This window comes from Danio aesculapii, chromosome 16 (genome assembly GCF_903798145.1).
Source record: "Danio aesculapii chromosome 16, fDanAes4.1, whole genome shotgun sequence".
Classification (NCBI taxonomy): Eukaryota; Metazoa; Chordata; class Actinopteri; order Cypriniformes; family Danionidae; genus Danio; species Danio aesculapii.
In genome coordinates, this window is record NC_079450.1 from 34,505,183 (window position 1) to 34,530,812 (window position 25,630).

Sequence of the window (25,630 nt, forward strand, 5' to 3'; positions counted from 1 at the left end):
CAGTCAATCACCTGACCTGGCTGTAACTGACTGCAAAGGATTTGCAACCAAGTATTAAAAAGTGAAAGTTTGATTTATGATTATTATTCTGTCCCATTACTGTTGGTCCCTTCACAAGTGGGAGGCACATTTGCAAACTGTTGTAATTCCTACAGCGTTCATCTGATTTGGATGTAAATACCCTCAAATCTGACAGTCTTCAGTTCAAGCACACATTGGTCGTTTAATTTCAAATCCATTGTGCTTGTGTATAGAGCCAAAAATATTAGAATTGTGTTCATGTCATAATATTTATGGACCTAACTGTATTTAACAAAATCAGCCACAGCACTGGTTGTATCTGAAAAGAGAAACCACACACACATACACACACACACACACACACCACATGGGCAAAGAAAAGCATTAACAGGATGATTAATGCACAGAGAGCAAATGAACAATCACACGCCTGCACTGTGTCCCCCGCATGACCCACAGCCAATCACACCTCACCTCTCCAATTCTTTATATACATCCATTTCACCCGTTGGCTTGAGATCCTGAAGCGAGAGACACAGACAAACAGGCACAAGGATGAGAAGGGCGGAGATGTGTCAGATTTATAGTTTGGCAGAGGTTTGATGCAGTTCATCTGCTAATATCACTAATGCAGGCGTGACAGAACAGCGAGCGGGCGAACGCACACACACACATACATAAACACTGTCAGACAGATTGTAAAATGCTAGGACCTGGTTTTGGGAAAACACACACACACATATACACAATTACTCATTGCGCTGCCTGAGAAGGACTATAATAACTCACCATGTAGACTGCGCCTTGGGGAGGTGTCTGCTGGGAGAAGAGAGGAAGGAAGAAATAGATTTAATAATAGAGCAGAGATAGATATACATTGAGAGAGAGATACAAGGAGAGAGAGAATGAAGGAAAGAAGGGGTAGTATAAATAGATTTAATAATAGCATTGGGGGGAGTTGGGGGGGACGTAGAGAAGGAGGTGCTGTGCATTTCAATCACCTGTCTCAGATCATCAGGATTTTCATAGATGTTCTCCACCTCTCCGGAGTGGTACGACAACGACTGCTCGACACCTGCATGAGCACACACACACATACACACACAGACAGGAGCTTCACATCATGGTTTGCTCTGTCCATCATCATCTGCCAGGGTGAACTGACAGCCTTCAGATGTGTGATGGGCAGGCTCGGGGGGGAAAGATAAATGCGAGGTCTTACTTCGGCGGGTGACGCAATAGCCCCGTTTCCATAGCAACACACCAACAGCTACAGCTATCATGGGTATCAGAAGTAGCAGGAAGGAGAAGGTGGAAACATAAGAATGAGCTGAAATGTCTTCTGCTGGGGGGAGAGTGAGAAGTTAGTTCATCCATCTGTTTGTACTGTTTCGGTGGTTTTACAAGGACATATTTGTAAAATGACAGGGATTTGACCAGGTATTGCAGTTGTTGAGGTGGTTTATGAGGACATGCCTTGTAATGCCTTAAGTCTCTTAAAAAGCACACTTAACATGGTATTTTGACATTCAAATGTTGCCATAGGTTCCCTGTGATGGTGAGTTTAGGGGTATAGGGGTAGAGTAAGGTGAAATAACAAGCATTGTAAAACAGATTATGCATATGGAGAGTCCTCATAAACCACCGAAACCAAAATATGCATATGTGTGTGTCAGAGAGAGAGAGAGAGAGAGAGAGAGAGAGAGAGAGAGAGAGAGAGAGAGAGAGAGAGAGAGAGAGAGAGAGTTGCTCACCTGCAGGTGGCAGTGCAGGGCCTGGAGAAACTGTTGGAGCTGTACAAGAGAGCAGTGAGTAATGGGTAGAAATGAATTTATTTCAGGAAAAATAAATTATGTATATTTTTAAATGTAAACAAAATGCTATTAAATGGTTGCCAGTAATCTACTGTTTTTAACATTTTAAAATGTTAAAATGTAAATTCAGTTTACAGAATATTTCTGTTCAAATAAATGCCACAGTCTGTATTTTTCATCCAACACATTTAACCCCTCAAATCCCAGAGCAAAATCCTCACTACAGAGGGTTGAACGCAGGGATGAAGTTATTGAGATATTTACGTGTCTAATTAAAGGAGGATTGAGAATTATTGATTATCAACTGTTAACAAGCAGAATCACTGAAGGAAAGAACAACAAGACCAAATAACACAAACTACAGCCAAAATCAAAGATGAAATCAACTAAAAATAAAACTCTAAATAAAATAATTAATAGAAATAAAAATATTTACATAAAAAATGTAATCTCTCAAAATCTCAGCAGAAGATCATTAAACAACACCACAAACATCAGGAGCTTCACTTATAGAGAGCAGTGAGTAGACTTTGAGTGGGTAGAAATGAATTTATTTCAGGAAAAATAAATGATATATATTTTTAAATTTAAACAAAATGCTATTAAATGATTGATATCGATTCAAATAAATGATAATAAATTATACATATATGTGGAGACCAAAATTAGAGAATAACCTACAATTTTCTAACATTTTGAGGTCATTGCTGCTTAGTCCTATTTAAAGGGCACCTATGATGAAAATCTAATTTTGTAAGCTTTTTGGACAGAACTGTGTGTATATATACAGTAGTGTGTCCACTGTCATATTTGAGTGATATAAACCCAATAAATCTCTTTTTTTTATTTCTTGAAGTTAAAATAGGACCAAATCCCAGTGATTTTGAGGCGCACTGCAACATGACGTAGGAGTGTGGTTTTTCCCACCCACCGAATTGATTGACAGGCACCATGTTTCCATAATAACATGTATACACATATCCACAGAACATTTGTTTTGCAAAGAAACTTCAATTAAAATATAAGTTTTATATACATTTAAAACATTTTTTGAAACAGAGCATGTTTGTAATAAAGACATATATACAGATATACAAATACAGTTGAAGTCCGAAGTATTAAAACCCCTGAACTATTCGCCCACGTTTATTTTTTCCCAATTTCTGTTTAATGGAGAGAAGATTTTTTCAACACATTTCTAAACATAATAGTTTTAATAACTCACCTCTAATAACTGATTTATTTTATCTTTGCCATGATGACAGTAAATTAAATTTTACAAGATATTTTCCAAGACATAGGTTAATCTAGGTTAATCAGGTTAACTAGGCAAGTTATTGTATAACGATGGTTTGTTTTTGTAGACTATTGAAAAAATAGAGCTTAAAGGGGCTAATAATTTTGACCTTAAAGTGGTGTTTAAAAAATTGAAAACTGCTTTTATTCTAGCCAAAATAAAACAAATAAGACTTTCTCCAGAAGAAAAAATATTATCAGATATACTGTGAAAATTTCCTTGCTCTGTTAAACATCATCTGGGAAATATTTAAAAAATAAACTAAATTCAAAGAGGTGGGGTGTGTGTGTGTGTGTGTGTGTGTGTGTGTGTGTGTGTGTGTGTGTGTGTGTGTGTGTGTGTGTGTGTGTGTGTGTGTGTGTGTGTGTGTGTGTGCGCGTGTGTGTGCATGTGTGTGCACTGCAAACAGCATTTTTGTGAGACTCATTTCAGAAACGCTTGAATAAACTCAAATAGATTAAATAAACGTACTTGATATTTTTGAATATTAAGCTGTATTTCAGCTTCATCCGAGTCTGTCTCTGTCACCGCGCTGTTTATCTGACGTAACACACGATGATAAGCAGACAGTGAACAGTGGGCGGGGAGAAGCAGCTCATTTTCAACTGTGAATATAGACCAAATTATTCGGCAACTGTTACTGTTTTAGTTTGGGATTGCGGTGAGGGAAAGAAGGACACCGATATAGCCTAGAAAACTTTTTACAGAAATCTCATTTTGCATGCTAACTTAATCAAATTTAAATTACATACTCATAAAACGCTTGGCTTTCAAGGCACATTGTTTAGGATATTACATTAATGTTTTCCTGCGTTTGTATATGGAAAAACAAATGTTGAGCACACTTCATAATGTATAACTTTTATATATTTTTGAGCATGAAACTTTCCCTTTTACTACCGTAAAGCCCTAAGTGTCTTCTTTCAAGTTCTTTGAAGAACTGTTACTATTTAAAGTTAGGTAGGTGTAAATCTTTAAAAGTGAGTGCTGGCTAACAGGTTAAAGCTACAAAAACAGCTACAGTATACTCAGACAGCAAAATGTGCAAATTCTGGGGGCTATAATAAATAATCTGATGGGTATTTTGAGCTGAAACTTTACAGACACATTCTGGAGACGCCAAAGTCTTATCTTACATCTTGTAAAAGAGATCAAATAGGTGCCCATTACATCATCCTAGCAGGATTAAAAAAATCAGTTTTAAGCATGTTTCAAGAGTTACATATTTTCAGAGTAACTGTATAAAAACAACTAATTAAAACAAAACAAAAAAACACTGATCAAATTTACAGAATATTTTCAGATTCCTCCCAATTTTGAGTGTTAATCTGAAACCTGGTTTTATTTCTTGAATTGTCTGAAAATACATTTTAACTGGCACCCTGTAACTTTTCAGTTTCACAGGCTTTGCAAGATGATGAGCCGTTATAATAACTAAACCATTTTAAATGCAGATTGACCAGATGAAGGCCAAAGAAGGACCCCAGCAAACAATTTTATGTTTAATAGACGTCTAATAGACATACAAACAAGGCTAAAACAAGGCTAAACTTGGGCTGTCAGTGAAAATCTAATAGACATCTAAGAATAGCCCAAAAGACTAGTCGTCAAATAGACAGATTAGACAGACTTTATATGTGTAGTCATTCATTTCGGTTTATTTGATGACTAGTCTAGTTTTGACCTGTTCTTAGGCGTCTATTAGATTTTCAATGACAGCCCAAATTTAGCCTTGTTTTAGCCAAGATGACTATGTTTAGACGTCTATTAGACATCTATTACACATCTTTTAAAACAAAAAAAAAATGCTTTCTGGGGAATATTTCAGCTTAAGGTGCAATTGAAAACCTTAATAAGGTTAATTAGGTTATAATGGGGATAATTAGGCAAGTCATCTAAATTAAAAAATGAAATATTTCTTTCTCCAGAGTAATAATTGGTTATATTATAATTTAATACATCATATTGACCTACAGTCTTTCATAGCACAAAATGATGACAACCATAAGAGAATCTGAAATTGTGAAGACTTATTATCAGACGTTAATAGTATAAAACAAATGGATATTTTACTCTAAACAAGCACCACTTATTGTCAAATCCAGAGACATAAAAACAGAGCGGAAGGCAAAAGAAATAAATGAAACCAACAGTAGAAATGATGTAATGAGTATTTAAATCTCCCTGACCGTGTGTATTGGAAAGATAAGGAGATCTGGTGGATGAGGAAGAGAAATGAACAAAATATGGTTTTGACAGTGTTTTTGCATATGGCGAGGTGACTTCATCTATGCAAATAGTAGAGGTGTTATATTAATTTTATCTTGTCTCAGTATCAGCTGTTGATACTGATGTAGTTGACCTATCTTCCCATCCTGACTAAAACTCCAGGAAACATTTAACGACTGTCTAAAATAATAATAATGTGTTAAATGTGTGAATATGTAGCTTTTTTAATCTACCCCAGCAATCGCTTCAGAGTTTGTGACAACAGAATAACGTCATCAGACTCAAAAGAGACGTTCATTCAGCAGTCTGACATACTGTAGCTAATTCTCTAAGGAGAGCCGGCGTGAATGTTAAAAGTGGGTTTAAATGTCAGTCTGTTTCTCAAACAAGGCTATCAGATGCCTTCAGAGGACTTTTATAGACCACTCTTTATGCTACACTACACTGTAAAAAAAAAACCTAATTTTACAGAAAATATCTCTAAATTTTTTACAGTATTTTTTTGTCATTTCAAATTAAATTCAAAACTTAGTAAAACAACAAACAATCTTTCTAAATTAACAGTTTGACTGTCATTTTAGGTACTTTATCATTAAAAACAAATTACTGACGTTTTTGTTTTTTATACAAGGAAATTACAGTATTATTTATACAGTATTTTTTCTGTTATTTTAAATTATATTCAAAAGTCCGTAAATATTTGTAAATTAACAGCTTGACTGTTATTTTATGTACTATATAATTAATGACAAATTACAGCAATTTTCCTGTTTTATACAATATAATTGCCGTATTATTTACAGTTTTTTTGAAGTACATTTAAAATTACGTAAAATTAAAGTAACAAATTGTAATTACTTGCTCTGTAAAAAAAAATTTTAAATCTTAAAAAAAAGGTCAAATGACTGGCAGCTACGGCTGCCAAACAAAAACCATAAAATTACGGTAAAATTTCTTTGTTGAAATAAAGTGCAAAAAATAATAAATCTACAGATATTTTCATTAAAATGTTTACAGAAAAACACTGTTATTTTACAGACTTTTCCTAGATTATTACGATCAAATCCGTTCAATAAATAAAATAGATAAATTCCGCTTACATGCACCTGTTCCGGATTCTGCTAATTGCACACACACAGTCAGAGGATCGTTATGAACTGATTACATGGACTTTAAAAGCAGCACAGACGCACGCACCAATTGCTAAGTCTTGTTATGCTGTTACTGTGAACATTATGATGCGTTTCTTTCTTTTGCTGTGCTTTGTTTGTTAATTGTTTATGTGGTTTGCTGCTTGGACTGACCATTTGGCTGTTATTTGACCATGACTCTGGATTCCCTGCATACATCTGTTTGCCCCTGTGTTGACTGTTGCTTGCCTGACCATCTCTGTGTAATAAACCTGCATTTGGATCTGCACTCCTTTGTCAGCATCCCCTTCACATTAAAGTTCCATTTCATTTAAGATTTGTAACTGAATTATTCCATATAACTTAAACATCTACATGTTTTACATAAATACTATTCAATAAAATGCAACAACTGTGATCTTAAAGTTGTGAGAATTTTAATCAGTTGTATCTCGTTTGTTGTTTTTCCAGACGTTTTTGATCCAAAATAAAACTGTTAAATTACGACCATGAGCATGTCTTGGCATTTTATTAAAGGTGTTTAATTGTAATGGTTGAGAGATAAAATTCTTTTAAATAACATTTTTTCTCTTGAAATTTTAGTGCAGTCACTTTATTGATGGTGTTCAATCATAAAAATCTAGGAAAAGTTTGTGAAATAACAGTGTTTTTCTGTAAACATTTTAATGAAAATATCTGTAGATTTATTATTTTTTGCACTTTATATCAATAAAGAAATTTTACCGTAATATTATGGTTTTTGTTTGGCAGCCGTAGCTGCCAGTCATTTGACCTTTTTTTTACGATATTTTTTTTACAGTGTAGACTAGACAGACGTGTTTGACCATCACACATTTTTACATTCATCTGCTTTTTCATTATTTCCTATGTACATATCTGTTGGAGGAAAGTGTTTGATGGCGGAATTTATAGCATCGTTTAGTTGCATCTTTAGCAGTGTCTTATGCATGACCTGATGAGGTGCTTCAACCTATTCATTAAAGGTACTGTATAGTTCACATAAAAAAGAGAATTCTGTGATCATTTATACATCTTTACATGGATACAAACCTGTTTTAGTTTCTTTCTTCTGTTGATCACATAATAAGATATTCTGAACAATGTCGAATAACCAGCAAACAATTTTGTGTTTAATAGACATCTAATAGACATCTAAGAATAGCCCAAAACTAGACTAGTCGTCAAATAGACAGATTAGACAGACTTTATATGTGTAGTCATTCATTTCTGTTCATTTGATGACTAGTCTAGTTTTGACCTGTTCTTAGACGTCTATTAGATTTTCACTGACAGCCCAAATTTAGCCTTGTATTAGAGAAGATGACTATGTTTAGACGTCTATTAGACATTCATTAGACATCTTTTAAAAACTAAAAAAATGCTTGCTGGGAAGTAGAGTAGCTACACAAAAATACTATGGACATCAATGTCTGCTGCTTTCTAACATTCTTCAAGATATCTTCTTCTGTGTTCAACAGAAGAAAGAAATTCGGGTCTGGAACAAGTGAAAATACACAAAAATCGACACAACTGATGCTTTTATCATTTGGGCTAATGCTATTTAATGCATTATTTACACTGTTAAAGAGTTGGACACTCATTTGCAAGCATGGGTCACTCAATCACTTTCCTTGGGTTTATTGTCAGGGGTCGCCACAGCAGAGTTAACCACCAATTTCTCTGGCAATTGTTTTACACAGCGGATCTAAACCAATGCCATCACAACCCTTCCTGCCACAACCCAGCACTAAGAGTACAACCCTCAGTGCTAGAAAAGACTCACACACTCTTCCATACACACACTACAGCCGATTTAGTTTATCCAATACACCTACACCACATGTGGTGAAAACCAAACCACCTATAGGAAACCCACGTCAACACGGGGAGAGCATGAAAACTCCACGGAGACGCCTTTAAAAACATGATTTGGATGTAATAGATTATTTCTTTTCCATAAATCATATTTCCAGGTTTTAACCAGATTTGTATGTTTTTTTTTCCAAGTCTGACTCTTGGTTATGTATTCTTATCTATTCGTTATCTATTCTTTTTCACTTCTCCCAGAAAAGCGTGTTCGTGACCAGTGCAAATACAAGTGCGCCTATCACCCCGCAATAGAGTTAAACAGGGTTTGGCTGAGAATGAGTCCAAAAAAGTGCGCTTTTACATATGAGGGAAAGTGGATCTTGTTCAGCCATATTTATTCAGCCGTTTCACACGTACATAAACACTACAGCTAACCCACATTGTGAGTTATTTAGAACGCATCACTTATTTTCACTTGTATATTTTCATGGCGTGTTGGACATGATATGCTACAGCTCCATAAACTGAAGTGGAGATTTACAACATGTCAATTCATCAACTTCTCCTAAACTACATGAAAATATGTGGTAACCCATACTTGAAATTGCTCCTCTGCTTTTGACCCATCCAAGTGCACATACACGAGTGAGAAGTGAGAGTCTATATCGATCTATGATTGGCTTCTGTACAAGAAGGTAGGGCTTAAGGGTGCACTCACACTAGGCTATCCGAACTGTGTCTGGGTGTGTTTTCTGGTTCGTTTGACAAGTGTGAGTGCTTCGAATCAGGCCCAGACGCGGTTTAGTTGGCGGACCCTGGCCTGGTTAGAGAAGGTGTGCCAAAACGCGGTTCAGTTGGGCTTTGGCGCGGAACGCTGGCAGTGTGTATGCAAGTTGTGTCTGAGCGCAAAATTGAAGATGCAACATGACTTTTAAGGGACTGTTTCATATGGATTTAAGAATCATTCTTATTTTTCAATGAACGCAAACTATCCCAGTTTTAAAAAAAAGATGCTGGACGTCAGCTGCACCTTCAGCAAACCTCCTAATACGTGCAGCATTATGACAAGCATGCTTCGGCATGGTTCAAGGCAACTGTACCATGCGTGAGTACACCCTAATTCGCCACATTGACCTTTACATTTTTCTTCATTCAAGAAGATTATATATATAGATGTGTATTCTATAGTCTTTGGACGTAGTGAGTAGTTAAGTGGAAGCTGTTGTTCTTGTGCAATGTTGACTCAGTGGATACATCCTCGACACAGAGAATCACAAAGCCGTAACTTTGTTTTAACCCTTATGTATATTCGGGATGTTTTCATCCACTCTGGGGTAATTTTGAGTCTTAATTTGGCCATAACTTTTTTGTGTTTCAGCTAACAGAATGATTTTTGATGACAAAGCTTATTTTGACACATATTTTGGGAAAATGCTTTGAATTGTTTTTAAAAACTCAATACGCTCTGGACAAATTTACTTTTGTTATGTTAGGGATGAAATCATGCACTAAATTAAGCAGCTGTAAAAATGCATCAGACTAATATTTTTTTATTTTGCTTAAATCTATTTATGTGCACCATAAGATTTTCATTTTTTCTAAAACTAACAATGCATCAAAGGCAATGTTGTTACTAATATTTCACATGTGCAAGATGTGTGATAAAAGGTAAAAACAAATCCAGTCCACAACTACTTTTTATATTGAAAATAAGTAATTTTCCGTGTTTTTTCACCAAATCGGTGACAGTTTATAAATTTGCAATTAAAGAGTTGTAATTAAAAAAATAAATTGTAGTTTTAATTAGGACTGATGTTGATTAACAGATTTATGCAAAAAAAAAAAAAAATGTATCCAATGCTTTTTTACAGCAGTTTAATTCAGTGGATGTTTTCATCCTGAACATGACGAAAGGGTAGTAAATTTGAACAGTGCTCAAGGGTTAAAAGTATTAAAACACGAAAGACTTTTCGGAGAAAAGATGGATGTGGAACTACTCTCAATATAAGATTGGGCAATATTATAAATGCCCTTTAAAAAGCAACAGCTCTCATCCAGTGTAATTGTAAAAATCGCTTTATGTTTTCCATGAAAGAAAGAAATTCAAGTCTGAAACTACATAGGATGAGTACTTACTAGGATGAGTAAACGATGACAGAATACTACTTGTTAACTGCCTCCTTAAATAAGCATCACATCGTCAACAATCCCTTTTCAACAGCAGAACTCTGCAGAAGGTCTATTTTCTGCTCCCTGCTGCTCCAGAGACTCAGCAGCTTTTTTAAAATAATCCAACATGATGGAGTTGAGTTTCATGAAACTGATTGGTCAAGGGACTGTGTTGCATTACATGATATGTGACCCCTCCGGTGACCTACATGATTCCACAAACTAGTGTTCTCATCATTCATTCATCATGAAAGTGCAATGAAAAACACAGAAGGGCAGTCACATGCACAATTTTAACTCCTCAGAATACATTTTCACCTGCAGTCAGGTCATTTTCAGCTTTTTTAAATGTGGCTGTCGACACCTTAAGGGATTTACAGCGAGAAATAAATAGCAAGAAGTAAAAGAGGATGCAGAGAGTGCAACAGCATGAACTTCTTTCTCACCTATTTTTGTGACGGTGTGCATATATTGAACTGATTTGCCATTTTCCAGATAAAGAGTGCAAGCGTACTGTCCAGCCGTCTTAGAGGTCACAGGAAGTGCAACGGAAGTCGTGATCCGGCCCAAAACGGCAGTAGTTTGTAGTGAGCGATTTGGATCCTGAACATGAGACCATCTCACAGATTTGACCTGAGATCTTTCTGAGTACATGCAACTCAGATCCAGGGATCTGTGGGATGACCTGGTGTATCCTGAGGGTTAAACAGACACACAGATGAGAGATGATGGTCAGCGAAGGGTTAAAATGATACGCATTCATTAAACGGCTGAGTGTAGCCAGCGAGCTGTGGCTGACTGTGACTGATGTACAGTGTCTGCTCAAACTCAAAGCAGTATCAATCCTCAGCTAATTGAGCTCAGTGGTTACCAAAGTAATGCCACAACCCACAGAGTTGTCATTGGCAACGGGCAGGTGTAATTATACATAATGAGATCCGTAATGAGGCCTACTAAAAAAACATTACATTATAGAGAGGGAGGGGGGAGATATATATAGAAATAAGAGACAAAAGTTAAAGAACTGAGTGAGAAAAAAGGAGAACGGGGAGGACATAAAGGGGAAAAGGAGATTAAAGTAACAACGGTGGGAGATCAGATTAAGAAAGATGAAAGTCAAGACACTGACTGATTGACTCTTGCACGCTGAACTACTGTGATTGATTTAACAGCCTGTGCAATTATCAGATGAATCCAAAGGCCAGTGATGCAAGAACACGCATCATTAAGAATCAGTGAACGAGGGTTCTGATGTGCACCCGCTGATGATGAGTGTTTAATCACGGTCGCAAAATGCGAAAATGTATTTCATACATTATGAAAACAACTGTTTTGATTTATACACAGCTGACTGACTCAATAAGACATACAAAATACATGTGTAGTATATCATATAGTACATTCAGTCATAACAGGACAATATTTAATAACCCTATTAAGAATTGTTACTTAGTATTTATACTCAGACTTTAAAAAAAACTGACAAGTACACTGTCAGACCTTGTAAATCTTTGTAAACCTTGTAATCTTCACTTTTTTAAAATTGAATGTAGCCGACTGTTTTATCAATGATTTATTTGTACAAATCATTTACTCAGGGCTGCACGGTGGCTCAGTGGTTTGTGTGGAGTTTGCATGTTTTCCCCGTTTCCTCCAGGTGCTCGGGTTTCCCCCACAGTCCAAAGACATGTGGTATGGGTGAAGCTAAAATGTCCGTAGTGTGTGTGTGTGTGTGTGTGTGTGTGTGAAAGAGTGTGTACAGTATGAGTGTTTCCCATTGTTGGGTTGCATAAAACATATGGTGGATAAGTTGGCGGTTCATTCTGCTGTGGCGACCTCTGATGAATAAAGGGGACTAAGCTAAAGGAAAATGAACAAATGAAATCATTTACTCTTATTGATGAATTACTATGTTTGTAAACATTCAGAATGCGCGTGCAACGAGGTTGCAGAAAAAAACAGGCGCGCTAGCATTTACAGTGAGGGAATGACATCTGATGCAGTACAGAGTTTGTTATTGTCTTAGAAATAAGTTATATTAATTACATATTATATATATTATTTACATAATGCTTTCAGCGTATTATAACAGCTTGTCACCCAGTGAAAAGCACAGTGATTCGGCAAAATAACGTTAAGGTGAGCGGCGTTCGTCTGACAGGTCCATTTGTGATGGCAGCCTCCCAATGGATATTGAATAAGACGAAATGGCCAAGCATCCAGCTCGAAATATACAACAATCTCACTGAAACTCCAAGTGATTTTACAAGTAAAAAATATTTAAGACCTAAAAGTCTTTGGATGCCAACATATTTGTCCTGTGTGGTCATGTCCAAGAAATAATGTTCCATAATTACCCGATTTAAAACTTTGTAGTGCTAAAAACCGAGGTTCTGCCTAGCCAAAGACAAGGAAAGAAGACGGAGGTATACAAGGCCAGGGTAATCATCAACAAGCAAAACAACTGCATTCTGACAGTGAACTGCAGCAGTACAGCAGGGTATGTGAACTTACACTTTCACGTTTCATTCTTAGCATTCAGTGTGCGCAGTTTATTTAACCATATATAACTGTTTTTGCTGAAATCATTGCTGCAATCAAAAACGAGTAATGTGTATAATTTAGCATAGTGTGAACTTATCTGATAAGAAATGAGAACTGCAGAGTCGAGCATTTTTAATTAGGTTGTCACTTCATTCAGCTCCCTTTTAGCCAAAGACGTCTGCGGTTGGCATTAAAAGCAGTGTGGTGTACAGTAAAAGTTAAGTTGTCTATTTTTGGATTTTTTATCAGTTATAATTTAGTTTCAAGAGTTCACACGTAGCTGATGATTGATAATAAAATGAGTTTGGCATTCTGTTCCGGAAGAGAGCCCTGAGCTCATAAGATCCTTGAGACCGGGGCTCCCTCCCGTTTGCAGGGCGAGAAGGGAGTTTGAGCTCAGGCAGGTCTCGAGAACTCCCCTGCTTGTTAAGGCAAATGGCTGGTTAAGGATTGCTATGAAGATGTACTACTGATTACGAGCTCATCTATGGTGCCGATTTGGTTTATTCAGTTTACCTATGTCGCATGTTCAATTCAGTTCAATTCATGTTTATTTCTATAGCGCTTTTACAATGTAGATTGTGTCAAAGCAGCTTCACATGGAAGTTTATAGTGCATTGAAACAGTGTCAGTCCAGTTGTCAGAGTTAAAGTTCAGTTCAGTTCAGTTCAGTGTGGTTTAATATTTACTGCTGAGACTCTAAACACTGAAGAGCAATCCATAGATGCACAGCTTTACAAGTCCCGAACTATGCAAGCCAGTGGCGACAGCGGCATGGAAAAAACTTCACCAATTGGCGAAAGTGAAGGATAAAACCCCTGAGAGAAACCAGGCTCAGTTGGGCATGCCCATTTGCCCTATGGCCAAACGTCTTGTGCAGAGCTGCACTCTAGGCACCGGAGGCTGGAGAACGCAGGACATCATGTCTTTGGACTGAGGGAGGAAACCGGAGAACACAGGGAAAAACACGCGAGCATGGGGAGAACATGTGAACTCCACACAGAAATGTCAAATGGCCAGGTAAAGGCCTGGACCAGAGACATTCTTGCTGTGAGGCAACAGTGCTAACCACTGGGCCGCTGTGCTGCTCTGTCAAGGAAAAGGGGAGGAGTAGGGGTGGAAGGGGAGATTCTTCAAGACGAAGATGACTTAGGTAAGGCACTGCTATTTATAGTGAGTTAGGAATCATCCAATTGGTGAATCATACATTAGCTAATGTGGGACCGGCTGTAGCCAATCTTAAGCATGTGATCCTCTCGAAGTTAGTTTATAAATAAATGTCCTTAAAATTACTGTTTACTTGCATATTTCAGCATGTTTTAACACAATGCTAACATTAAAACAAAAACTACTGTCCTGATTAAACACATTTTTAGCTTTTTGACACATTGCTACAATAGTATCTGGAGATTGCGTTACTCAGCGATGCAATGTCAGACACAATGCACTCAATGGAGTGAGTGACGTCACTGTGAGGGTAGGGTTAGGGGTGGGGTTAGGTGAGCCCATTAAAAAGCATTGGATGCAGCACAGATTGCACTGCACAAGGTCTGCATCCAGACCCCTCTCCATTGCTAGCATGTTTTAAAATGTTATTAGCATGTTTTACCCCAATGTACTGTCATTACATCTCTGATAACACACATACATTGCAGAGAGGGCTACTTTGTGTGGAAAACAACATTTTAGAGCGTTTGTTCTTCTGTTACACATCTATGTAGACATTTATAATATGTGTTTAGGACCTTTTAAAGGCGTTTATCAGACATCCATGTGCTGTGATTGCAAGTATTTAACATGTGGCTAGCATTGTTTAGCATATTGCTAACATGCCTTAAGCCACATTTGGGGCTCTTTTATTACATTAATAATATGACTTTATTATTAATATATTAAAATTATATTATTAAATACCTTATTCATTATATAATAAAGTAATATTTATTTATTGATTTGATATGTTTACAAATAAACAATTCCTTCAATATATAAGACTGAACATCTCACTCTCTGTGTCATGCTGGTGTCTCTTTTAAAATGACTTTATAGAGATTCCTGTTTTACGTAAAATATATGAAAGAAATGTGATTTCCTGAAATCCAGGATAACAATATTACCATGCAAAACACTCAGTTTGTTGGCTTGACTGAAAGCCTTGTCATCCAGGAAGACCTCGCACAAGTAGAGTCCTCCATCCTTCAGTTCGGGGCTTAAAGAGAAAGAGAAGTTCCCAGCAGTAGCAAGAGAGGCGGAGCCTGTCAGATGAAGGTGGAGTTTGGTCTGGTTGGTGTAGCTCCGCCTCCATCGGTCATACTGGAATATGAGCTCCATTCTCTTTGAATCAGGATACTCCCAGTAAAGCAGCACATAGTCACCAAGGACAGAAGGACAGGTTAAAGTGACCACTGAACGAGAGAGGACTGCCATGGACCTTGAGTCTCCTAGAGGATATGGGGTAGGGGTGATTCAACACAAGAGAAAGTGTGAAACAAAAAGCACAGGGCACAAAAAAGAGAAGCCAATCGAGTGAGAAATGGACTGTGATATTAGAATAATATCGTCAATTTGGATTGATCCCGTCCACATAAAAATTCACTGTGCTGTGAGTCACTTTAGCCTTTTTGTTCTTGACACAGTCAAGCGAATAGAACATTATGAGTCCCAGAGCAAAGTCATGTGGGAGATATCAGAAACAAGACAGGCATAAAAATGGGGATTATGTTATTAAGCTTAGCGAAAGCTCTTCAGAAACATTCTCCTCTCAGATTTAATAACCCTGATTAACCATGTGCTGACACAACATTTTGAAAGGGAAAAAACACGTGTTTGTTTTGGGGCAAAAAGGGAGTTAATTACAATCAATCAGTAACTAAAGAATATTGAGGTTGAGTATAAATAATTCAGTACTCAGTGAGTTAATATAGCCTGAAGGAGACATTTGAGTGGGTAAATGGCACCTAAGGAAGATCCCATTTTAAGAACAATAGTATTCCAGTAACAAAAGAGCCTATTACCATGTGTCACATCTGTGAAAGAAAACACAGCTCTCACTGAAAGAGAAAGAGAGAGAGAGAGAGAGTTAGATGTTGTTTATAATGAGGTTGAGATAGTCTCTGCTGTGTAGTATCACATCTCTAACACTGTTTGCATGAAATAATAATAACTAATGTTCTATTTTGCCACAATATTGGCAAATGCTTTGTTACTAAGTCAAAGAAAAATCAACCAATGCTGTTCAAAACAGCACACATTAGTGGTGAACTCTTGAATTTTCATTCATTCATTCATTTTCTTTTCGGCTTAGTTCCTTTATTAATCTGGGGTTGCCCCAGCAGAATAAACCGCCAACTTAGCCAGCATTTGTTTTATGCAGCGGATACCCATCCAGCTACAACCTGTCACTGGGAAACCCAATTCACCTGTAACACATGTCTTTGGACTGTGGGGGAAACCGGAGCACCCGGAGGAAACCCACACGAATGCAGGGAGAACATGCAAACTCCACACAGAAACGCCAACTGACCCAGCCAAGGCTCGAACCAGCGACCTTCTTGCTGTGAGGTGACAGCACTACCTACTGCGCCACTCTCTTGAATTTTGAACAAGTATATTCTAAAAAAAGTACTTTAAAGAATGAAAATATACTATGTGTAAATATTACTATAACTGGTCTTGGCTGGGTAAGCTGGTTTAATGTGCCATAAAATAAAAATCTGAATATATATAGTGTCTGATTAATAAGAGCTCAGTACATGGAAATGAAATACCCTAAACCTCAAACTCCACAGTTTCCTTGTTCTAATGTAAATCCTGTGAGTGTAAAATCCGTATTTTTTATTTTTAAGAATGTATAAGCTTGTATTATAGATACTATGTGGGACTATTAATTTGATATCAAGACTAGCATTATAGAGTTCTCAGGTAATCCAACCATCTTGAGGTATCTTGTCATCACAACTCATCATCAGAATGCAAAATTTAGAAAAAAAGTCTCTAAAATAAATAGAATAAAATGTAAAATAATAAAATAAACTATAAAATAATAAAAAAAAGTCTAAAATAATAAAATAAACTATAAAATAATAAAATAGAGTCTAAATAATAAAAGTATAAAATAATAAAAGAGTCTAGAAGAATAAAATAAACTATAAAATATTTAAATAGAGTCTAAAATAATAAAAGTATAAAATAATAAATTAGTCTAAAATAGTAAAATAAACTATAAAAAAATAAAATAGACAAAAAACGACTCTAAAATAATAAAAGAGTTTAAAATATTAAAATAAACTATATAATAATAATATAGACTCTAAAAAAGACTTACTGTAAATAATAAAATAGACTATAAAAAATCAAATAAACTATAAAATAATAAAATAGAGTCTAAAATGATAAAATAAAGAATAAAATAATAAAATAAACAAAAAAACGACTCTAAAATAATACAATAGACTTTAAAATATTAAAATAAACTATTAAATAATACAATAGACTCTAAAAAAGACTTACTGTAAATAAAAAAATAAACTCTAAATTAATAAAATCAGTCGCTGGTTCGAGCCCCGGCTGGGTCATTTGGCATTACTTTGTTGAGCATGCTCTCCCCACGTTACGCGGGTTTCCTCCGGTTGCTCCAGTTTCCCCCACAATACAAAGACATGCGGTATAGGTGAATTGAATAAACTAAATTGGCCGTAGTGTATGTGTGTGATTTCAAGAGTGTTTCCCAGTGTTGGGTTGCGGCTGGAAGGGCATTCGCTGTGTAAAAAACGTATGCTGGATAAGTTGGCAGTCCATTCTGCTGTGGCAATCCCTGCAGAACTAAGCCGAAAAGGGACTAAGCCGAAAAGAAAATGATGATGATGATGTTTGTAATGGGGCAACAAACACGCATCGATTAGGGATGTGTATCTGAGAACTGTGGCCGATATGAAACATCTCAATGCATAGCCAATTTACTCATCATTTACTCTCCCTCAAGCGGGTCCATACATTTAGTATGAGTTTCCATTTTCTGATATTTTATTAATAAGCTATTTTAGAATCATTAGAATCGTTAGTCATTGACATCCAAAATAGGGCAAAATGATACTATGGAAGTCAATGGCTACTAGTTCCCAACATTCCTCAAAATATCTTCTTTTGTGTTGCACCACCCCAATTTCAGTATTTATTTCTGAGATTTTTTTGAATACTCCTTTATGAGAACACTGAGTTTGGATATACAACTCATTTACATGCTGTTGTTTAATGAAGTATGCCATTTTGGATGTGGCCCCTGCTATTTTATATTTAATAAGAGCTGATTTAACTAGAAGAGAAAAAAATTAAACCCTCCTATTTATTTTTAAATGCTAACACCGGCTAAGCAACATCTCTGTTGATCATGATTTCAGATGTGTCTCTCCATAAATCTCACCGTTCACTGTCACATTCACCCGGTGCTCGAAGTCAGACGTGCTGCTGTTCCCATGGACACGGATTCTGCAGGTATAGACTCCGCTGTCTTTACTGGTGACACGAGGCAGTTTACTGAGCAGACGGCCCATGCCATGAGAGATCTCGGTGTACAGCAACTCGCCCGAGGGAGACACCCACGCTCCCCCGGCGGCCACAGAGGCGGGAGACACCTGAGCTGCCAGTCTCAGAGTCCTGTCCACTGTGACAGGGGGTGTAGGAGTGACAGATACTGCAAAAGAGAGGGAGAGATTGCCTGTAGACATCAGGCACATTGAGACATGTAGGATACAGTATTGTGGGCTTGTGTTGTCTACATTTAACCAGAGCGAGAAGAACAATCCTCTCCTGCAGCTTCTTGTCATCTTGTTCTACCACACAGGAGTATCGTCCTTGAGTGGCTGCTGCAGCGATGAAGACAAGCGATGCATCTGCAGAGATCTCAAAAGTTCTGCCTAAAAACACTCTGCTTCTGCGTCCGTCTGTCTGTCCATCAATGCAGCTGGCTGAGAGTAAATATGACCAGCGGTCCTCCCTCACTGACATCATCTTCCAGGTGACCATTACGGATGAGGTGGGTGGCGACTTAAAGCAGGAGATGGTGACGGATGTGTCCTCTTGGGCCACAACCACGTCATTCCATACATCACCTGGACAAAAAAAACAGACAAAAACAGATTAAAATGTGTTATAAAAAAGTGAAAAAGAAAAGAAAGACATATAAATGTGCGCTCTGTGGGACGTAGCAGTTCTCATTCAGTAAAGGCACAGCTAAACAGATGTGTTTTCAGTCTTGATTTGAATGTGCCTAATGTTAGAGCACATCTGATCATTTGTGGAAGGCTGATTCCAGCAGCAGGGGGCGTAGTAGCTGAAGACCGATTCACTCTACTTTGACTGAACCCTTGGAGTTTCTTATATGATCCTAAAGATCTGAGTGATCTATTAGGTTTGTATTCAGTGAGCATATCTGTATTGTATTGAGGTCCTAGGCCATTTAGTAATCTATAGACAAGTAATAATACTTTAAAGTCTATTCTGAATGTAACTGGGAGCCAATGTAAAGACCTGAAGACAGATGTGATGTGCTCTAATTTTCTGGTTCTGGTCAGAAATCTGGCAGCAGCGTTCTGAATGAGCTGTAACTGTCTGACTGTCTTTTTGGGAAGGTCAGTGAGGAGTCTATTACAGTAATCCACTCTGCTGCTGATAAAATCATTAACAAGTTTCTCTAAGTCTTCACTGGAAACAAAGCATCTAATTCTTGCAATGTTTTTGAGATTATAGTATGTTGATTTACTTCTTGCGTTGACATGACTATCGAAATTCAGATCTGACTCCAGAATAACACCAAGATTCTTGACCTTATTTTGTTGTTGTTTGACCCTTAGAGCCAAGGTTCACATTCACCTTGAGAACTTTATCTCTGTTCCCAGATGCAGTGACTGCAGTTTTCTCTTTGTTTAAATGAAGAAAGTTGGAACCCTAGGATGTGTGAAAACTACCTTAATGTCAAGAAAAAACATCAAATTGACATCTAACATTGGCGATAAAAAAACAAACAAACATCAAAACATGTTTTTCACAACAATGTTAGATGTCTATTTGATATCATTTTGATATCAAAGGTAATAAATTGAAATCACATTGATTTACATTTTAGATGTTTTTTATTTTTACATTGTTTTAACATCAAGATCCCCACTGGGTAATGAAAAATTTAAAGCATTTAGTTAAATCTAAATGTTCTATAGGAATAAACTGTTAGATTTTATGAGTTATAAATAGAGAAATCAAATATTCCTTGATCTTTTGACAATATAAAGCTTATAATTCGATAAAAGACAATAAAAATGTTCTTGAAAGTTTAAACAGTGGTGTAATGTAACGAATAACAAATACTCAGGAATTTATAATTTACTAAGTACTTTTAAAAGTGTGTACTTTTATTTGAGTATATTTTTAATTCTGTATAAGTACATTTACTGCGCTATTTTCATTCAACCTGCACTCACTTATTAACATGTTTCTTGTGTTGATGATTGGCTAAGTAGAATAATCTAAAATAAAGTAGAATAAAGTCTTGATTCTTATCCAATCAAATCCCACATATAAGAAAAACAGCATAAAGACCGGCCTCAAGATGCTAACCTTTTATAAATGCAGCAAACATGTACAGTGTGAAGCATTATAAGTGTCTAAGAAGATGGTAAATCATTCCACGCAACAAACCAAGAGACTATTTAGACTGCAGATCACTTGTGAGAAGATGAAGAATGCCTGTATGATCACTAAATGGCCTTCAACAATAACTAAGTGCACTACAGAATGTTACGTTTTTAAATTCACGCACAAATTGTACGTGTTCTACCAGCACTGCACAAGCTTGAATTTTTACCGCAAACCTCTGAACACTCGATTGAATAACATGTATATTGTCACAGCGTAATACTCACCACTCTTGAGTCCTATTTTTTTTTTTTTTATTTAGAACAGATACATTTACTTTACTTGTTGCATTTTACAATTATTCTACATTTTCTGGCAAGCAATGGTACTTATACTGTATGTGATTTTTTTTTGTACTCTTCCATCGCTGGGTTTAAAAACTTTTTTTATTGGGTGTGTTTACACTTGGCAGGTTTTGTTCAATTAAAACAAACTCTTGTGTAAAAACTGTGTCATTTGAATAAGTGTAAACACTCCGCCAAACCTTGATGTGAACCAAACAACTGGACAAATGGGTCTCAAATCAGCTTCCAACAAGTGAAGTTTATTTATAAACTAATTTCTATATGCTTATGATTGTCTACGACTGGTCTCACATTAGCTAATACATGATTCACCAATCAGACGATTCCTAAGTTACTATAAATAAGTTTCTTACTTCAGTGTCTTCATCTTGAAGAATCCCCCCTCCCACCCTTACTCCTCCTTCTTTCTAGTTTGGGCGTCACAGTGGCCTGGTGATTAGCACTGTTGCCTCACAGCAAGAATGTGTTGACATTTCTGTGCGGAGTTTGCTTGTTTTCCCTGTGCTCGCATGGGTTTCCCCTGGTTTCTTCCCACAGTTCAAAAACAAGCGACCTAAGAAAACTGAACATACCATACGAGAAACATAGTCGAGCTCTTAGTAATCTGTATATCTCTCTTTAGCCATTCCTATATCTGTCATTAGCCAGAAATAAGCCAGGAGAGTTTATCGAGATCTACCTGAGCTCAAACTCCCCTCTTGCCTTGCTAACTGGAGGGAGCCCAGGGCTCGAGAAACTTTTAGGATAAGGGCTCTCTCCTGGGACAGCATGCCAAACAAGCTTTATTATCAATCATCAGCTAAGTGTGAACTCTTGTGTGAAAACTGTTGTGGTTCAACTGAAATATAAACGCAACACTTAACAAAGATATCGAAATGAACCAAAAACAGGATGTGGCTACCAAAATGTGACCAAAAAAGACAGAAAAGGTTTTTTTTATCATTGTCACATTGTTGCCCGTTATAGTTTGTCTCCTTATGGCAGATCTACATCTGTGTCTGATGGAGGAATTCCTGACACTGTTTTGACACATTTTAAGCTCTTCACCAGTTCTCAACTGCTAAAAATACTATCATATCTATGCACATACAACAAGCACATTTCACCTCACAACATTGTTTTGTGGGTTTGGTGAAAAATAAAAAGTCACAAAACATTTGTTGTTAAACGTTTTTTTTTTTGTTTGTTTGTTTCTTTTGTATTTTTATGTTCTGAATAAAAAATTATAGCATTAACTCAGAATAATCTTGACCAAATGTATCATTTTCTTTTTTGGCCCAAACCAATGAAATCAAGAGAAACAAACTAGCACAGACCAAAATGGAAATGTGTCGGAGGACCCCAAAAAGTGACCAACCCGACTGTTTTAGTTTAGTAAAGGGAGTTGTCGGAGATCTGAGAGGTAATTTTTAACATCCTTTTTACATGATACCTTGATGTTTGTATATTTAAGCCCTAATCTTCTGCACGTTTAATGTTAAATTATACATATTTTGATGCCATGTTAGCAAGAGTTCCTTCCAGAACAACTTTAAGTTAGAGGATATTGTAATAAACAAAAAACTCATTTCTCAAATCTCCAACAACATCCAACTCTAACTCTAAGCAGCCGGATTCATCACTTTTGGGGTCCCCATCACATTTCCATTGTGGACTGTGTTATTTGCAGCATGTTTCTGTAATTATATGTGTTGTGAGCACAATGTATATTGTATTTGCGAGCACGTGTGTTGTCAAATTGATGAAGATGTTTTCTTAATTTGTTAGTGTTTTTCTATTTGCATGTATTTTCTTAACTTGCAGTACCAAATAAGCAATTTCATAACAGTTTTTTAGGATATGTCATCATACAAAACAAACCAATTGCTAGTTTTTGGGGAACTGGTTTCACATATACAGTACACTGTAAAAAATGCAACACAATTAATTTGTGTTAGGATAACATGAGGGAATTAAGTTAAATGATTAGTTTTTACAAATTTAAGTGGATTGAACATGAAATAATTGAGTTGCCCCACCCCCAAAAGCTCCAAAATTGTGTTGTTTCAGCTCATTATTTAAATAAGTAGTTTGAACAAACAGCGAATGTCATTTTTTGAGTGTAGTTTGTTTCTCTTGATTGGTTGAGACCACAAAATGAGATACATTTATGTTTTGTGTGTGTGTGTGTGTGTGTGTGTGTGTGTGTGTGTGTGTGTGTGTGTGTGTGTGTCTTTATGTGTGTATAAATATTTTATATTCCCAGTTCCAGACTGCATCAGGAAAGCATTTGTTAATTTTCTGTGGATTTCTTTTTTTAAAAAAGACTGAAAATAAAAAGATGCAGTGCCGACATTATTAGATCTGACAGTTATGTTGCAACACATAAGTGTGAGTAACAGTGTTTCACTATTGCTTCTTCTGTTACAGATCATTTTAAACGTCTTTAACCAAAATGACTCATATTACTTTCAGAGTAGATCACAGCAGCCCTAATTCAGCTGTTATTTTAAAATGCAAAAGCGTAGCAGAGCACATTCACTTAAATGCAGCATGCTTATTAGACAAAATAATTCAGAGAGAATTTTATGGGCATAAAATATACTTTTAAGTGAAGAAAGAAGAACATTAGACAAAATATGCAGTTTGTGACTCCTTTAATGATAACTTTTTAACTTGGGAAATGTCCATGCACTACTTAAGTATAAACAAAGTTGTTTAAAATATTATTAAGTGTGGTTCCTTTAATTTTACTTAATCTGTAAAGCATAAAGCATACATAACTAAAATCATATTTCCCTCTTAAATTTTCTGTAGACCCCTAAAACCAACTTGCAGACCCCTATAGGGGGTTCCCATCCCAGTCTGAAACCCCTGTAGTGTAGTGTAATCAGTAGTTATCTATGCTAATCAGCCCATGAATATAAGTCAAACGCAATTTAGTGCCTCTGTGGTTCATTTAGATAAGAGAGAAGTGCTTCCAGTCGCTAATGTATGTTTGATTTTTCAGTATGTTAGTTATACTTGGAAATTTAACTTTTCAATTTCTTCTTAATATGACAGAAAGTAAAGTCTAGGAATATTGAGTGCCTTCACATGATGTTCTCAGCTAAACTATCCCTGCTGAACTCTTTCCTGTGTTACTTTTGTGGTTGAATGTGAGAAAAGAAGACTCATATATTACATTAATAGGCATTTTATACCAGCATGATATATTAAATATATGAGATACATGTACATACAAATATTATTATAAATGTTATGTAGAAATACAAATTCTTTATATAACAAGAAACAAAATAATTAGATAGATTTTCATACCTGCCATGCGCGGAGAGAAGATTACACATAAACCAAAACAAACAATTATAAAAGCATGAACATTTTTCCTCATGATGCTTCTAGGAAACAATATATCCTTAATAGTTAGTTAACTAAAGTGCAAGAGGTTTGTCTTCTTTTTTCCCATTTAACCACAAGACCAAGCAGGAAAAGGGCCTGACACAGAAAACGTGACAGAAACTGATAAACACAACAAATGTCAACACACATACAAAAAAAACGGATGCAAAATTACACATTTAGAAGCCGATAAAACAAACACACACTACTTTATATTCAGCTATGTTATCTGCATTCACATATTACTGTGTTTCGCTTTAGAGGAATGCTCCACTTTTTTGTAAACAGGCACTTTAGCTTAGCTTAGCATACATCATTGAATTGAGATTAGACCATTAGCATCTCACTGAAAAATAAAAAAAGTTTTGATAATTTTCCCATTCAAAGTTAAAGTTGAATAAAGTTGAAGGATTCTCAACTTAGTCGCGATGCTCAATACGCTTACCTGGTTGCCAACTGTCGCTGTCGCTCGTGTAGACGGAGGTTGCCGGAAGTCGCTTACTCTCCTTTGAAATGAATGGTCACTTGTCGCTTTACTGCTACGAGTCACTCGTAATCTGAATGAGGCTTTACCCTTAAACAGTTGAGTTTTACCATATTTTGAATCCATCTTCAGGTCTGGCTTAGTCCACTTTTAGCCTAGCTTAGCACAAATCATTGAATTGGATTAGACCATTAGCATCTCAATAATGTATAAAAAAATTTATTAATTCATTTTCTTTTCGATAAGTCCTTTTTATTAATCAGGGGTCGCCACGGCGGAATGTACCACCAACTAATCCAGAGGATGCCCTTACAACCACAACCCAACACTGGGAAACATCCACACACTTCTATAGCCATATCGACCTAGAAAATAATAACTTTTCATTTTCTGTCAGTCTTAGTACATGATGTGACTGCAGAAGAGTCAAGCTTTAAAAAAACTAAATTAGCTAAATAATTTTTTTAATCAATTACCAAGATGCTGAGCGTCACGGTGGTGCAGTGGGTAGCACAATCGCCTCACAGCAAGAAGGTTGCTGGTTCGAGCCTCGGCTGGGTCAGTTGGCATTATTGTGTGGAGTTCCTCCAGGTGCTCTGGTTTCTCCCACAGTCCAAAGACATGCAGTGCAGATGAATTGAATAAGCTAAATTGGCCGTAGTGTATGTGTGTGAATGCAAGAGTGTATGGGTGTTTCCCAGTGTTGGGTTGTGGCAGGAAGGGCATCTGCTGCGTAAAGC

The 25,630-nt window shown here is 36.4% G+C and overlaps 1 protein-coding gene across 1 annotated transcript; it reads right to left on the reverse strand.

Moving 5' to 3' along the window:
* Nucleotides 1-295: 295 nt before the first annotated feature.
* g6fl (g6f-like) lies at nt 296-24,332 on the reverse strand. The gene is made up of 12 exons (XM_056475157.1): nt 24,326-24,332; nt 18,809-19,141; nt 18,454-18,723; nt 16,049-16,084; nt 15,152-15,475; nt 10,937-11,185; nt 1,776-1,814; nt 1,244-1,363; nt 1,023-1,096; nt 811-837; nt 496-542; nt 296-340 (listed from the first exon to the last, which is right to left on the reverse strand). Exons 1-12 carry the CDS (start codon nt 24,330-24,332, stop codon nt 319-321), a joined length of 1,548 nt encoding a protein of 515 aa, XP_056331132.1. The 3' UTR covers nt 296-318.
* Between the last annotated feature and the right edge of the window lie 1,298 nt (nt 24,333-25,630).